This window comes from Columba livia, chromosome 4 (assembly GCF_036013475.1).
Source record: "Columba livia isolate bColLiv1 breed racing homer chromosome 4, bColLiv1.pat.W.v2, whole genome shotgun sequence".
NCBI classification, from domain to species: domain Eukaryota; kingdom Metazoa; phylum Chordata; class Aves; order Columbiformes; family Columbidae; genus Columba; species Columba livia.
Window position 1 is genome coordinate 78,750,091 of NC_088605.1, and position 13,462 is coordinate 78,763,552.

Consider the following 13,462-nt stretch of genomic DNA (forward strand, 5'->3'; position numbering starts at 1 on the left):
GGCTGCCTGAAAACAGAGCTCGGCACTTGGGAACACTCTCATTGAGTCTGAGTTAGGTCCCAGAAGCTGTGTTTTCACCACTGTGTGCTGTGAAGTCGTGATCCTGTCTGCCTTTACCTAACCCCCAGTCTTTTCCCTTCCTGCCGCCCCTCTCTGCTTGCAGAGACAATGACTTCGACTACCTGGAGTTTCGGCTCTGGATCGGCCTTTGGTCAGCCTTCCAGTGTCTCGTTCTCGTGGCTACCGACGCCAGCTTCCTGGTCAAGTACTTCACCCGCTTCACCGAAGAAGGTTTTTCCTCCCTTATTAGCTTCATCTTCATTTACGACGCTTTTAAGAAGATGATCAAGCTGGCGCATTATTACCCCATCAACTCTGAGTTCAAGGTGGACTATATCACGCGTTACTCTTGTGCCTGTGAACCATTAGATCCAGGTAAGAGAATGTTTTATTAGCTCTCCGGTTTGCAGGCAGGAGATGGCATTTGCTTCCTTGCTCTATTGTGCTGGGCCCCAGATAACGTATGGGTAGATTAATCCTTCTGTATCAGTTTTCTGCAAATATTCGATCTTAGCCTCATTTTGAAGCTGAGGGGTGAATTTCACCCAAAGTGCCAACTGGAATGTCTTTCTAGCCAGACGTTCTGGGACTCCTCATGTGACCGTTGTGGCGAGTAGAGAAGCTGTGTCTGTCCCTTGTCTCCTTGCATCCCCATGGCCGTTCATTCCGAACAGCGTTCCTCCGAGGAGTCGGTGAAGGGGCAGAAGTGGTGGCGAGGTCACTGCTGTGGTTCTTAGGTCACTCCTGGTATCCGCTGGTGCCATTTTGCCAGGCGCTGGAACCAGGTATGTTCAGGGTGTTGCCAAACGTGGGAGGTTTTGCCCCTCCTGGCTGTGTGTGTGAGTGGAAAAGCACCAGCAATTCCAGCAGTTCAGCCTATCGCTGGAGCGTGGGCTGCGCAGCAAGTGTAGCCAGAGTGTCTGTAGATCTGGCAACACAACCGGGAACATAAGGTTACAAAACCCAAATAAAAACAGAAGAGTGCTGGTTCGTACCAGTGGGGGAGCTGTGGCCACTCCTAGGACCCTTCAAACAATGGGCACTGAGTAAGAAACTTGGTTTGTGCTCAAAGTAAACTTGAGGTTATCTCAACATACCTGTCAAACAGGAAAAGCTTCTGGTTGCTGCTGGTCACGTCTGTGCAGGAGGTGTCGGGAACTGGATCCATAGGAACCGTGTGCGTGTGTTCATTATTAAATGCAGGATCTCTGCAAGCACTGGGACGTTGGTCCAGGTCTGTCTTCGTTTGAATGGCAGGGTGTTTTCTCTTGACGAAACTCTGAGGAGTTGGCACAGTGGGGTTCGGTCTCTGATGTCTCTCTTTAACGAGGCAATGCCAAAATTAAAGTCTCCACTTCCCGTGTAAACGCCCGGAGGCGCGACCTTACCGCACAGGGCAAACTCGGCGGCACGGCTGGAATGCGCAGGGAAACCGAGCGTCTGGCAGAAGCCCAGACGGTGTTTCGTAAGAGATTTATGCCTGGGAGTACAAGCTGGTCTTTACCTTTGTTAGCACGTGGGGGAGGATTAGCAGGTGTGGTTTGATAAAGTTCACAAACCCTCACTGCTGTGGTTCTCTTTTCACCTGATTTGCCTCTTACCCGGATGTTTGTTTTGGAGGGTAAAGATGACCTTATCATTATCATCTCCAAATCTTTCTTCCTTGGTTTTTCAAATAGCATTGAACAAACCTTGAGTAGGAGGAGTGACCAGGCAGCGCTGGAGGTGCTGACAGCAATCTGCCCGGGTGGCCCTTGGGGACTGGGCGCCAGCCACACCAGCCGCGAGTCCGCGGCACCTCGGGCGTGAAGCCTCGGGAGCTGCCGAAGTTGGGGGAGAAGCTTTGTAAGAGCAAACTGTCTGGGAATGGACAGCTGACAGTGACTCCCTGTTGAAACCCAGTCCGGGACAAGCTCAGAAAATAATCTGGGACTCGTGGGTGCAAAGGTGGTGCCAGGGTTACGGAGTTCGCAGAGCAAGTGGTGCGAGCTGCGTCCTCTGCCTGTTCTCATCACTTGCTTGTTGGCGTCTCCTTCCACGGTGGATTTCATGCACAACAGCAAGGAATTTTCCAGAGGAACAAGTGGCCTGTTTGCTGCTGGCGTGTTGGTCTCGACGCTGACGGTTTGGCCTTTCACAGGACCGAAGTACACTGACGCATGCATGTGTCTGCATAGCTGCGTGTCTGCGTAAGCCCAGACAGCATCCATCAGCGCAGATTTAATTCTTGCTCCTTAAGTAAACTGGTTTCCACGTCAGCTGTTCATCACGGCTGCAGAGGAAATTTTTTTCTCTTACCATCCGACAGAAAATCAGAAGAAAGTAGCAAACAGCAGCCAGGACAGCCTAAGCTAAGCGCTTTACGGAAGGGCTCTGCGGCTGCTCTCGGTGGGCTCGTTTTTAAAGGCGGTGCGTTGCTGTGTGGACATGGTTGTGGCCACGCGGTCAGAGCCAGTCTGTAACATTTTGCCCGCAAAGCGTCAGCGGCCTCCCTCTCCACATCCTGCGGTGTTAAAAGCCATGTGTGATACTTGCTTCCGCTCAACATGGTGCGAGCGGCCGGGGGGGAGCGGATGGATTTTGTCCCGGGAGCTGGGGTTGCTCTCTGTCCTTCAGCTCTGGCTGAATGCGCGCGGGAGGACGGCACAGCGTCAGATAGGTGAGGAGTTCTGAGCTCAACCCGAGGAAAGCCGAAATCCCAGCAGTATAGGGACTGTCTTTGCAACAAAGCTGAAGACTACCAAGTCTTGCTGCGGAAGGTCTTGTGAGCAGATACCAAGAGACCGTTAGGACATCAGTTATTCTTTATGCTATATTTCCTCCCGAAACTCTGCACACCTTCTCCCGCGCATCGGGAAATGGAATAACAAGGCAAATGGCAGATGAGCAGAGGTTGTTTCCTGGTTCTAGGAAACGAAGCGTAATGCAGTAGTAAGTGCTTTCTTTGCAGCGGTTTTCCTGCAGCGTAGGGGGTGTCTGTTGCCGCTGCAGTGTTGCTAGCGGTGGTGGATAAGCTCTTGGGGTTGTCCTGGGGTGGGTGCTTTTTAGCAACTGTTTTATGACTGATGCTGTAGACTCAGTCTGAAACAATACTTCAGACTCACTGTAGTTGAGCAAAGAGATTGCAAACGGTTTGGTGGGTTTGTTTTTTTTTTTTTTAGGAAGATGGAGTAACAAATAATAGTTGCAATTTATTTTCCTTCCTCTTGCACTGTGCTCACGCTATTTCTTCTTCTGTCCTCTCTTGCAGTTAATAGTTCATTATTTAACAGGACACCGGTGCCGTCAGCCGACGAGCTGTTCCATCCCTCGACGGTCATGGTAAGTGCCCTTTGCAAGGTCTCTGAGGCCTGTCAGTGCCCCGTGTTTCTGCTGAGCCGTGCCAATAGATCAATAATTGATCACATGAAGAAGATCTTCACTCTGAAACTCCCCCATTGCCCCTGACATTGGGGAAAATATGAAGCTGCCCGTTTTGGCATGCTCACTTGGTCCTCCAAGGATTTCTCAGAGGATATGGACTGCTGTGCACACGGCTTGATAATGTGAGTTACTTGCTAATAGCGGCAGCCTCATCTGTGTGTGCTGGCAGGATGCAAATGTTTCTCCTGGGGGATTAGTTAGATCCTTGTGTCCAGGACTGTAACAGTAGGAGTGCTGTGGCCAGTCCTTCCTTGGGAAGGTCCTGGTTCCGTGACCTTCTGCAGCTTTTCCACAGGTCACTCCGCTGGTGAGCTTTGGCTGATGAGGAAAAGGAAAATAGCGCTCGATGGGGTCAGATAGGTTTGCGTTTCATGCACCTCATGTGCCCTTTGCTGCTCCCCGTTTCCTCACTGCCCACCTCTGTTGTTGGGCTGCGGCCCCTCGGCAAAGGCTGTCAGGGAAAATAACGCCCAGGGAGGCGATGAGCAGCCCCAGGCTCTGATGCAGTGCCAGCCGTCAGGAGAAGAGTGCCCCTACCGCTTGAGTTTCCTTGACAAGAACAACTCCTGGTGGGCCCTGCGGGGTCAGCATTTGATTGCCCATCTTGGGAGCGGGGAGGCACGCGTAAGAGGAAGGCAAAGAACTGAACCGAGGCCTGGAGACAAGAAAACAACCCAACAGGTTGCATTTCCAGACTGTTCTTTCTTGGAACAGTAATCTCAGCCCTTCTCCCCCAAAGCCCTTCTCCCCTAGAATCCAGATTATGGAGGTGCAGGAAGGTGAAGAGACACTTGTGCAGGCTCTGCTCCGCCACAGGCGTTAGGGAACAGATGATCATCTGCCATGTCCTGTGCGGCTCTGGATTGCACAAAGAGGGTTTAAATCCGGACAGAGCCTCCCTATCTGACCATTGCAATCAGCATCATTAGTAGTGAAGTACGCATTTCAGAACAGAAGTGATTAAAGGGAATTCAAAAGCAGGTTCTTAATTGTGAGGATCATGGGGAAGAGACCCTCAGCTCTTGCTGAAATCAGTGGAAATAATTGTATATTTGGGTGTCGCATTGAGCGCAGGCAGGGGAGCGGGGCCACAGGGCTGTCCTGCAGCTCGGGGCACCTTACCAGCTTGGCAGAGAGCGGCTCTGCCACCGGGCTCCTTCAGTGTCCTGGGGACGGACGGCTGCGTGGGCCAAACTGAACCTCGGCATCCTTCTGAAAAGTGGAGGGGATTTTGGTAACCCCAGTTGTGTGGAACAGCACAACCAAGATGGAATGTTTACAGTATGTGCGAGCTCAAGCCTTGTTTCCAGAAAGGGCAGGGAGGGGAGATCTGCTGCTGTGGAAACGGTGCTGGTCTTGATGGGAGAGAAGCGGGTTTGGTTTTGGTGTTGCTGGCGGTGGTCGAGCAGTGGGGAGTGGATGTAAGGTGGTCTCGGGCCACTCCAGCTTCGACGTGAGGTTTCCAACAGCCCCCGTCCACCGGAGGAAACGCAGAGCGTGTCAGGCAGGCCACAGCAGGGGTCGTGAGATCTGTCTTCTTTCCGAGGCCCAGACTGTCCTCCGCGCCCATCCCTGGGTTAAAACCTGTTCCATGTGCGCACAAGCAGAGGGGTTTTAGCCTCTCCTCCACGCCTCCCTTTGCCTCCCCGTGTTTTTCCTGATGCTCTGTCCCTGTTCGGTCATAGCCTGAGCAGCATTGACGTGAGCAGTGCTTCATGGAAATGCTCTCCTCTTTTCTGCAGTACAATACCACCATTGACTGGTCATCTCTGACAAAGAAGGAGTGCTTGAAATACGGAGGACGACCTGTGGGCAACAACTGTAAATATGTCCCTGACATCACCCTCATGTCGTTCATCCTCTTTTTTGGCACTTACACCTGCTCCATGGCCCTGAAGAAATTCAAGACCAGTCGCTATTTTCCAACCACTGTAAGTATGTCTTTTCACCCTAGCAGGCTCTTTTCTTTACTCTTTCAGAGTGTTAAGCTGTCATACAGATGGGGACAAACACTTTGCAGGGAGGACAGCTTGGTACTGGTTAACCAAGGGAGGTATGTCCTAGGATTGCTTGGTTTCACTCTTTCAGTGTTTCTGGAGGGCACAGGTAAGGCAGCAAAAGAGCCAAAATGAGCCCTGATCTGTCCTGGGGATGTGACGGTGATTTTAGAAGTGCTGAAAGCAACAGTTCTGAGCTGAGACCTGCAATAATGTAGTTTATCAGCCTTAAGAATCACAAGAGTCCTTCAGGCCTTTTACCTGGCCATTTTCCACGTGATACACCATGCTGACGCTGGGGCAGAATACGTGACCGTTTGACAGAAATCAAAGGACTAAAAGGGACTGTTAATCATCAGGGCAGAAGTCTGCCTGCTTACAGCCCGAGAAAGTATTTGGAGAGGACAAAGAAACCTTTTGCTTTGTCAGTGAGTGCATGTGAATAAGCGAGCTGTCTGTGTAGAAGGAGAAGAGACACACATCTTTCATGTTACCACGTAGTATGTGAAATAGTCAGAAATCAATGCAAAAATGTTGAACTGTGGTACAGTGCACATCTGGCCTACCTGTTACAGTGGGGACCTAAAGCAGAAATTCCCTTCGTCTCTGAGGATCAGCTGTGAAATAGAGATGATCTGAGAAACTGCTGCATTGATCTGAACAAGGTTTTGCTCAGACTTACAGCCACCTTATGTGGATCTTGTGGGTGCAGCTGCCTGGTTTTACTCCCCAGCCCAGGCTGCCGTGGCGCGAGTGGGAGCTGGTGGTTTCTGTGTGTGACAGAGCCGTGTTTCTCCCCAGTACCTGCCCCCCCGCTTTTGGCATTCTGACATGCAGAGATTTATTCCCTGTGGATATTTACTGTCCTGCTGCGTTACAATTGAACCTCTATTATTTTTAATAAAAAGGAAACAAATTCCATCCAGGCTGGAATGCAGCTCAATTTATCTTGTAACCATGTGAACCCGAGAAATCTGGAAGGAACAACAGCACCGAAGAGATCACAGAGTTACAGACAAGCACAGTGGGTCCTGCCCTGCCGAGTTTCAGGGACTGACAGTTCTGGCCCCTCACACCAAGAAAGCCCTTGAGGTGCTGGAGCGAGTGGAGAGAAGGGAACGGGGCTGGTGAGGGGCTGGAGCACAAGTGTGATGGAGCGGCTGAGGGACCTGGGGGGTTCAGCTGGAGAACAGGAGCTGAGGGGAGACCTTCTGATCTCTGAACTGCCTGAAAGGAGCTTGGAGCCAGGGGGGTCGGGCTCTGCTCCCCAGGAACAAGCGCCAGGAGCAGAGGAAACGGCCTCAAGTTGCCCAGGGGAGGTTGAGTTTGGATGTGGGAACAATTTCTTCCCCAAAGGGCTGTGGGGCATTGGAACAGGCTGCCCAGGGCAGTGCTGGAGTCACCAGCCCTGGAGGGCTGGACAGTCGGAGATGAGGTTCTCAGGGACATGAGTTAGTGGTGGACTTGACAGTGTTAGGTTAATGGTTGGGATCAGTGATCTGAAGGGTCTTTTCCAACCTAAAGGATTTTGTGATTCTAATTTTCTAAAGGGAAGTTCATTACTATTTTCATTGTCAGGTGTATAATAGCAGATCTTTCCCTTCCATATTTTTTTTTTATCTACATTGCAAAATTAGTCATATTAAAAGAATGGAGTTTGGGGATAACACAGCATTTTTTGGTAAAGCCACTTACCTTAGGAATCCTGTGACAGCACAAGAAGCTCGACTTTTGTCAGAGAAACCGTCTCTGTCCCTGCATAGAAAAACATGAGTATGTGAACCCTAAAGAATCAGAGATCAGAAGGCGAACAGAAGGACACAATATTTTACATGTCTAAAAAAGTCACTACTTTTTTAGATTCATTTCTAAATGTTCAATATCTGTTTATACTGGATGCTGATCCTGAACAGTCTCCTAAGGCACTGCTGCTCCATACGGGTGGCTGTTGGCTGCTGTCGGGTGTAGTCTCAGTGAGGCTGCCTTGGAGAACTCAGAGGGGAGTTTCTTACAAAAGCAGTTTTCTTTTTCCTGAGACTTGTTTTCAGTTTTTGTACCTCCATTTAGGCTTAATTGCTTGGCTTTCAGACCGCGCAGTAAAGTACCAAGGCACATTTAGGAAAATGGCATCGGCCATTACAATGTGCACCTTTGTTTCTACAAAAGAATAGATTATTGGCTTGTATTGCTACCAAGCGCAAGGCTGGAGCATCACATAGAAATTAAAGCTTGGGTGAAATGGTGTTTTATAGTGCTAATGACTTACGGCACTGACTTCTGTTTCAGGCCCGGAAGCTCATCAGTGATTTTGCCATTATCTTGTCCATCTTGATTTTCTGTGGAATAGATGCCCTGGTAGGTGTGGACACACCAAAACTAATTGTGCCAAGTGAATTCAAGGTACGTTGTTGTCAGCTTGTTTTGTGGCCTTTGGAATAGGTTCCCTTTTCCACCCATCTGGCTGGTATCAAATGACTTGCCATTGAAACAGGAAAGTAGTCAGCCGTCTGGAAAGGACCGTTTTAATCAGATTATACCCTTTTTATTAGCAACATCTTGGCTGGCTGATGTGTCTCCTAAAATCTGCTTCCATGCGTTGAACACAGACCCAGCTTCTCCCAGCTCCTTTGGGTGGCGCAGGCTCGGGCATCCAGGGCTCACGAGCTGCGCTGCGTCCTCAGCCGCCCCAGGGACACGTTCCCTCCTTCGGGTCGGTGGAAGCACTTCAGAGAAGCTGCTCAGGCATGCTTAGCCGCAGGCCTCTCCTTCTAACCTTGCTGCCATCGTCTTGCAAAAGCTAGGCCTTCATAAGCAATGCCTAATCTTTAAGAACCTTTTATTGCTGTGTACGGGAAGGATGAAGTTGTCACAAACCTCTCCCTGTAGCCATTCAGTGGAAGTACTAGTATATTCAGTGTCCTCTCTCCTGTGTTGTGGCTCTAATGCAGCCTTTCCTTTCTTTGCCCTTCAAAGCCAACCAGTCCCGAGAGGGGCTGGTTCATCCCACCTTTCGGGGGGAACCCGTGGTGGGTGTACCTGGCAGCAGCCATCCCTGCCCTGCTGGTGACTATCCTCATCTTCATGGACCAGCAAATCACGGCCGTCATCGTCAACAGGAAGGAGCACAAGCTCAAGGTGGGTGCGCTTCGCGCCTTGCACACGTTTGCCAGTGTTAACTTATGTGCCACCTCAGAAACGTCATTGCTGGTGTTTGATGACTGTTTATTTTGTTGACTAAGGCAGAGGTTTTGACAGGAAAACCATTGATTCATTTTAAAATCTCAAGCATTGTGCAAACAGCATTTGCCTTTCTCCTCAAGCAAGAACCCTGTGGAGGGCCAATTTGCAATGTCTCGTTCAGGAAGCACTTAACTAATTTTGATTGGCTTCACCATCGTGCGGCCTGAAGTGTCCCCGCGCTGAGCAGCTTTGGGACCGCTCCTCCCGTTTCCTTCGCAAACAGGCCCCACGCCAGGGGCAGCTGGATGTCACAAAGCAGCCAGCTGCCCCTTCCCTTCTGGGGAGTGAAAGGACTTAGACCCGTCGCATCCCACCTGCTGCTCAAAGACGTGGCTATAGCCAGAAGAAATTAGAGCAGCCTTCATTGGAGGGCTGGAACTTTTGTTTAAAGCCCCTTTCATGTCAACGTAAAACCAGGTTTCTTAAAACCTTGACAATATTTTGATCCTTCCTCACAAGAGCTTCATTCTCCAAGTGTAAACGTTGAAGAAGGACAAAGGAGACTTGTATTACTTGTAAATATAGGCTAGTCAAAAATTATCTTGTAAAGAATACTGATCTAAACCACGTCTAGCTGCCTTCCTAACCTTGCTGCCCCTCCAACTCTATTTGTGGTGGTAGTGCTGGTCTACCTTAGTAGAGAGCTGGATGAACGTCATTCCAGAATCCACCAGCCCTGACCCCAGAGGCGTCACTTGCTGTGCTAATTCTGCCAGACTCTGCCATTTGAAGAATTAGAAAAGTAACGAGGGGGTGTGTCTAACCATAAATGTGAAGTTCTGTCCTTGTCTGCTTGTCCATCTGGCATGCTCTGCTTTTCCAGGAGATGAGAAATCATTCAACTGAACACAGAAACTGGCAAGGAAAGTTGATGTCTGTCATTCCCAGTGTTTGCTTCTATAAATATGTTGTCCACTAGGTCCAGCAAATACATATACATGTTACCAAAACTGATAATTCCTTTAAAAGAGATCCCTAGGCCTGGCGTTAAGGAACACCTAGGAAGGATAGGATGTCTTCCAGTGAGGATGCTTGGCAGACATTCTTTGTAATGTTTTCTTATCTGGAATACAATCACACAATCCCAGAATGTCAGTGGTTGAAGGGCCCTGGAAAGCTCATCCAGTGCAATCCCCCCATGGAGCAGGAACACCCAGATGAGGTTACACAGGAAGGTGTCCAGGCGGGTTGGAATGGCTGCAGAGGAGACTCCACAACCCCCCTGGGCAGCCTGGGCCAGGCTCTGCCACCCTCACCCCAACAAGTTGCTTCTCAAATTTAAGTGGAACCTCCTGTGTTCCAGTTTGAACCCATTGCCCCTGGTCCTATCACTGGTTGTCACCCAGAAGAGCCTGGCTCCATCCTCCTGACACCCTTTCCATCTTGATCCCCAGGAATGAGTCCCCCCTCAGTCTCCTCTTGTCCAGCTCCAGAGCCCCAGCTCCCTCAGCCTTTCCTCACACGGGAGATGCTCCACTCCCTCCAGCATCTTGGTGGCTGCGCTGGACTCTCTCCAGCAGTTCCCTGAACTGCTGGAACTTGTGGTGCTTCTGAATGGCCGTTCACTTCACAGACTCTAGTTCTGTGGTTCACAAGAGAAGCTAGTCCCCAACTCAAGTCCAACTAACTCAAACCTCTCCTCTAGCGTCAAAGGACTCATCTCATTTTCCTACCACCACCTTTGTCCTTCAATGACCCAGGCCTATCCCCTATCATCTACTGCCTTTTTTAAGGCAAGTTGCTTTGCGATTGTGGTCAGCTTTCTTCCTGCACTTCTGTCATACCATCTAAGGACCATAACAGGTACAAAGAGCTGGGTGGGCAGGTTTTTGTGCCCTGAACCCTGGCATTAGGCTGTGTTTTATGGTTGACTAGTGACATCCTTGTGTATCCTCTTCTGTCACCATGTCAGGAAGGGAGAGGAGGAAGGCTAATTGTGATGTAGGAGCCCAGGGACCGGCAGGAGATGTGCCAGGGAGTGTCAGGGGGACATGAGGAAAAGGTTCTTCCCCAGAGGTGCTGGACACTGAACAGGGAGGTGTCACGGCCCCAACCTGACAGTGTTCAAGAAGAGACTGGACACCGTCCTCAGACATACGGGGTGACCGGTGGGGTGTCCTGTGCAGGGGCAGGAGCTGGACTCCATGATCCTGTGGGTCCCTTCCAGCTCAGGATGTTCTGTGATTCTGTTCTATGAAATAAATGGATGTGCCTGGACCTGCAGTGGGTGCCCGTTTTTGGGAGCTGAGGCTCGCTGTGGGGAGAAGCTGTGTGCCTGGATGGACCTCCTGTCCCAGGAGCTCTGCTTTAGCCTGAGCCATGACCTGATTTTATTTTGGACAACACGGCGTGATTGCGTCCAAGCCAAAAGTCTCCCTCGCCTTATCACAACGGGCACAGTTCCTCTAGGTCTGACCAGCGCTCGCGACTGCCGATCGTGTAAGACGATCGCTGGCAGATGTTCAGCGACCCGCAGAACAGGGCCTCCGTGTCGCGGCCGCCCCGAGCAGGCCCAGCCCCTCGGCGTGGCTGGCAGGCGCTCCGCGGCGGGTGTTGGGGTGTGAGCTTATGGCAGGACCCCGCTTGTGATGGATGTGGCCAGAGGTGGCCCGGGTGGGCCAGCTGTGCTGGCTTTGCCGTGCTGTGAAAGACAGGCGATAAGCTGAAGGCATTTGGTACATACCGAGGGCATAGCCACAATTGGGTGTTATTTAAAGGCCATTTTTATATCCGCTGACATATAACAGCCTAGGATGTAGTAATGTTTTTAAAATAAACTTTCCAGACTGGTGCTATGCAGTTTTTCATGCCTGTAGGGTTTTTCCTTTCCCTGCGTAGTCAGTTCTCTTGAAAAATATTAAATTCCTGTGAACGCAGACTCTCCCTTCCTGCTAACGGGGCACGTTTCAGGTGGTCTGGCCCCTGAGAGGAAAGACTGGCTTGAGACACGGGTGATGCAGGGTCATTATGTAGGTATCTGCGCCACCAGTCGTATGGAGAGCTGTTGGAAATGTTCCTCTTGTGTGAATGGAGCTTCTGCTTGAAAAAGAGGGCGATGTTTCAGTTTGTGTGGTCGCTGTGGGCGTTGGACACAGATATGTGCTTTGAGACCGTACCTGGAGGAGAATGTCAGGGTAGCAGCGAGTGGGAGAGGTTTGTTGTGTGCAGGAGCAAGTTCTCTGTCCTTCCCCGTGAAGAAGAGGCCCCTCATCTCTCAGCTTACAGACATGAACGTGGTTATGCTATCAACACCAGGCGTACTTTTGTCAGTGACACACTATAAACACTCCAGCAAAGTACTGTTTAATATTAAAAAAATGATTTCCTGCTTCCTTTGTTATGGTTGTGAGCACATGCTCTTGTTTAACTGGGGGGTCTCCACTCCGATCCTGCCACTCTGCACCACAAAGCACCTCTGCACGTGGAATGCACTGTAGGCCAAATCAAAGGCTGTTTTCCTGCTCGTGCGCTGTCAAAGCGTCGGCAGGGCGCGACGGAGGGACCGTCCCGCGGCTGCCGCCGGCCAAGGTGAGCGGCACACGTGTTAGGGAAACAGTGAGTACCATTCAAGATGAGCTGGGCCGCTTTCCCTCCAGGGTCACCAAGCAGGTCCGGATCACTTGTTCTTTCCAATAAAATCAAATAGAACAGGGTCAAAAAAAGGTTAATCATCTTTAAAATAGCAAACTTTAGGGTATTTTTCTGAAGATACCTTTCACTGGTGGCTCTCTTGTTTTCTTCACTTGCTCTTGGCACTTGTAGCTGGTGGATTTCCTGTGCTAGTTCATGGAGGGATTTGGCAAATAGGAGATCGGAGGGCTTAAAGGAGTAAGGAACGAGGGCAGCCTTCCCCCGTGGATGGGCTACGAGCCCACCAGCTGTCCTTGTTGGTCCCCCCAGGACAGCAGGGGTGGGTGTTGAGGAAAATGCCCCCAGCACCAGGCACGCTTGGCACGGCTCAGAACGTTTTCAAATCAAAACCGTGAGATTTTTAAATCTGAGCTGTGATGCTGGGCTTGCATCAGTGGGGCAGCACCCCGGAGTCGGTGAAGGCTGGGGTGAGCTCAGAGTGCCCGGCAGGCTCTCTGAAATGCCTGCACACCAACGCACAGCGTGGGGAACGAGCAGGAGGAGTAGAAACCTGTGTTAGGGCAGGAGATTATGACCTGGTGGCAATTCCGGAGACACGGTGGGACAGCACACGTGGCTGGAATGTGGCCATGGATGGCTGTGTCCTTGTCAGGAGAGACAGGCCAGCCAGGCGAGGTGAGAGAGCAACGACAATGTATTGAGTACTGTCCAGGCACGGGTGAGGAGCGAGTTGAGAGTCTGTGGGTGAGAATTAAGGGGCAGGCTGGCAGGGGCGTGTGTGTGTGTATATATATAAAAATATGTAGAGAGGTATATAATGAAAGCTTGATTATAGTGTTTACAAGATATGAAGTGTATCTCACCAGAAGTTTTTTGGTGACTGTGGTGCTCTGGTTGTGTCCAACACACACTCTGCTGTGTCAGGAAACTCTGTGAAGAGCTATTTGATGGGTCACAGGGCTTGGCTTGTACCACTGCACCTCCCAGGACTATGGAGTGTACACAAGGTGCTTGCGAGTCTGCTGCGCTTTTATTGCACGCTGTTGTTTTGAGAGCTTGCCAAAATCGTATCATTTCCTTGTTTTCCCCGTGGAGACAGGTAGTTCATACTTTAAGGAGCAACATCTCCTACTCTGCTATTCCTTAAGACA

General features: G+C 50.6%; 1 protein-coding gene across 9 annotated transcripts in view; it reads left to right on the forward strand.

The window, feature by feature from the left end:
• SLC4A4 (solute carrier family 4 member 4) overlaps positions 1-13,462 on the forward strand; it is a 195,317-nt gene that overhangs the window by 162,531 nt on the left and 19,324 nt on the right. For all 9 annotated transcript variants that reach the window (XM_065062877.1, XM_065062873.1, XM_065062875.1 and 6 more), the window contains 5 exons: positions 164-435; positions 3,311-3,381; positions 5,226-5,414; positions 7,767-7,880; positions 8,454-8,615. In XM_065062877.1, coding sequence (XP_064918949.1) covers positions 164-435; positions 3,311-3,381; positions 5,226-5,414; positions 7,767-7,880; positions 8,454-8,615 — 808 coding nt within the window. The remainder of the gene's footprint in view (positions 1-163; positions 436-3,310; positions 3,382-5,225; positions 5,415-7,766; positions 7,881-8,453; positions 8,616-13,462) is intronic.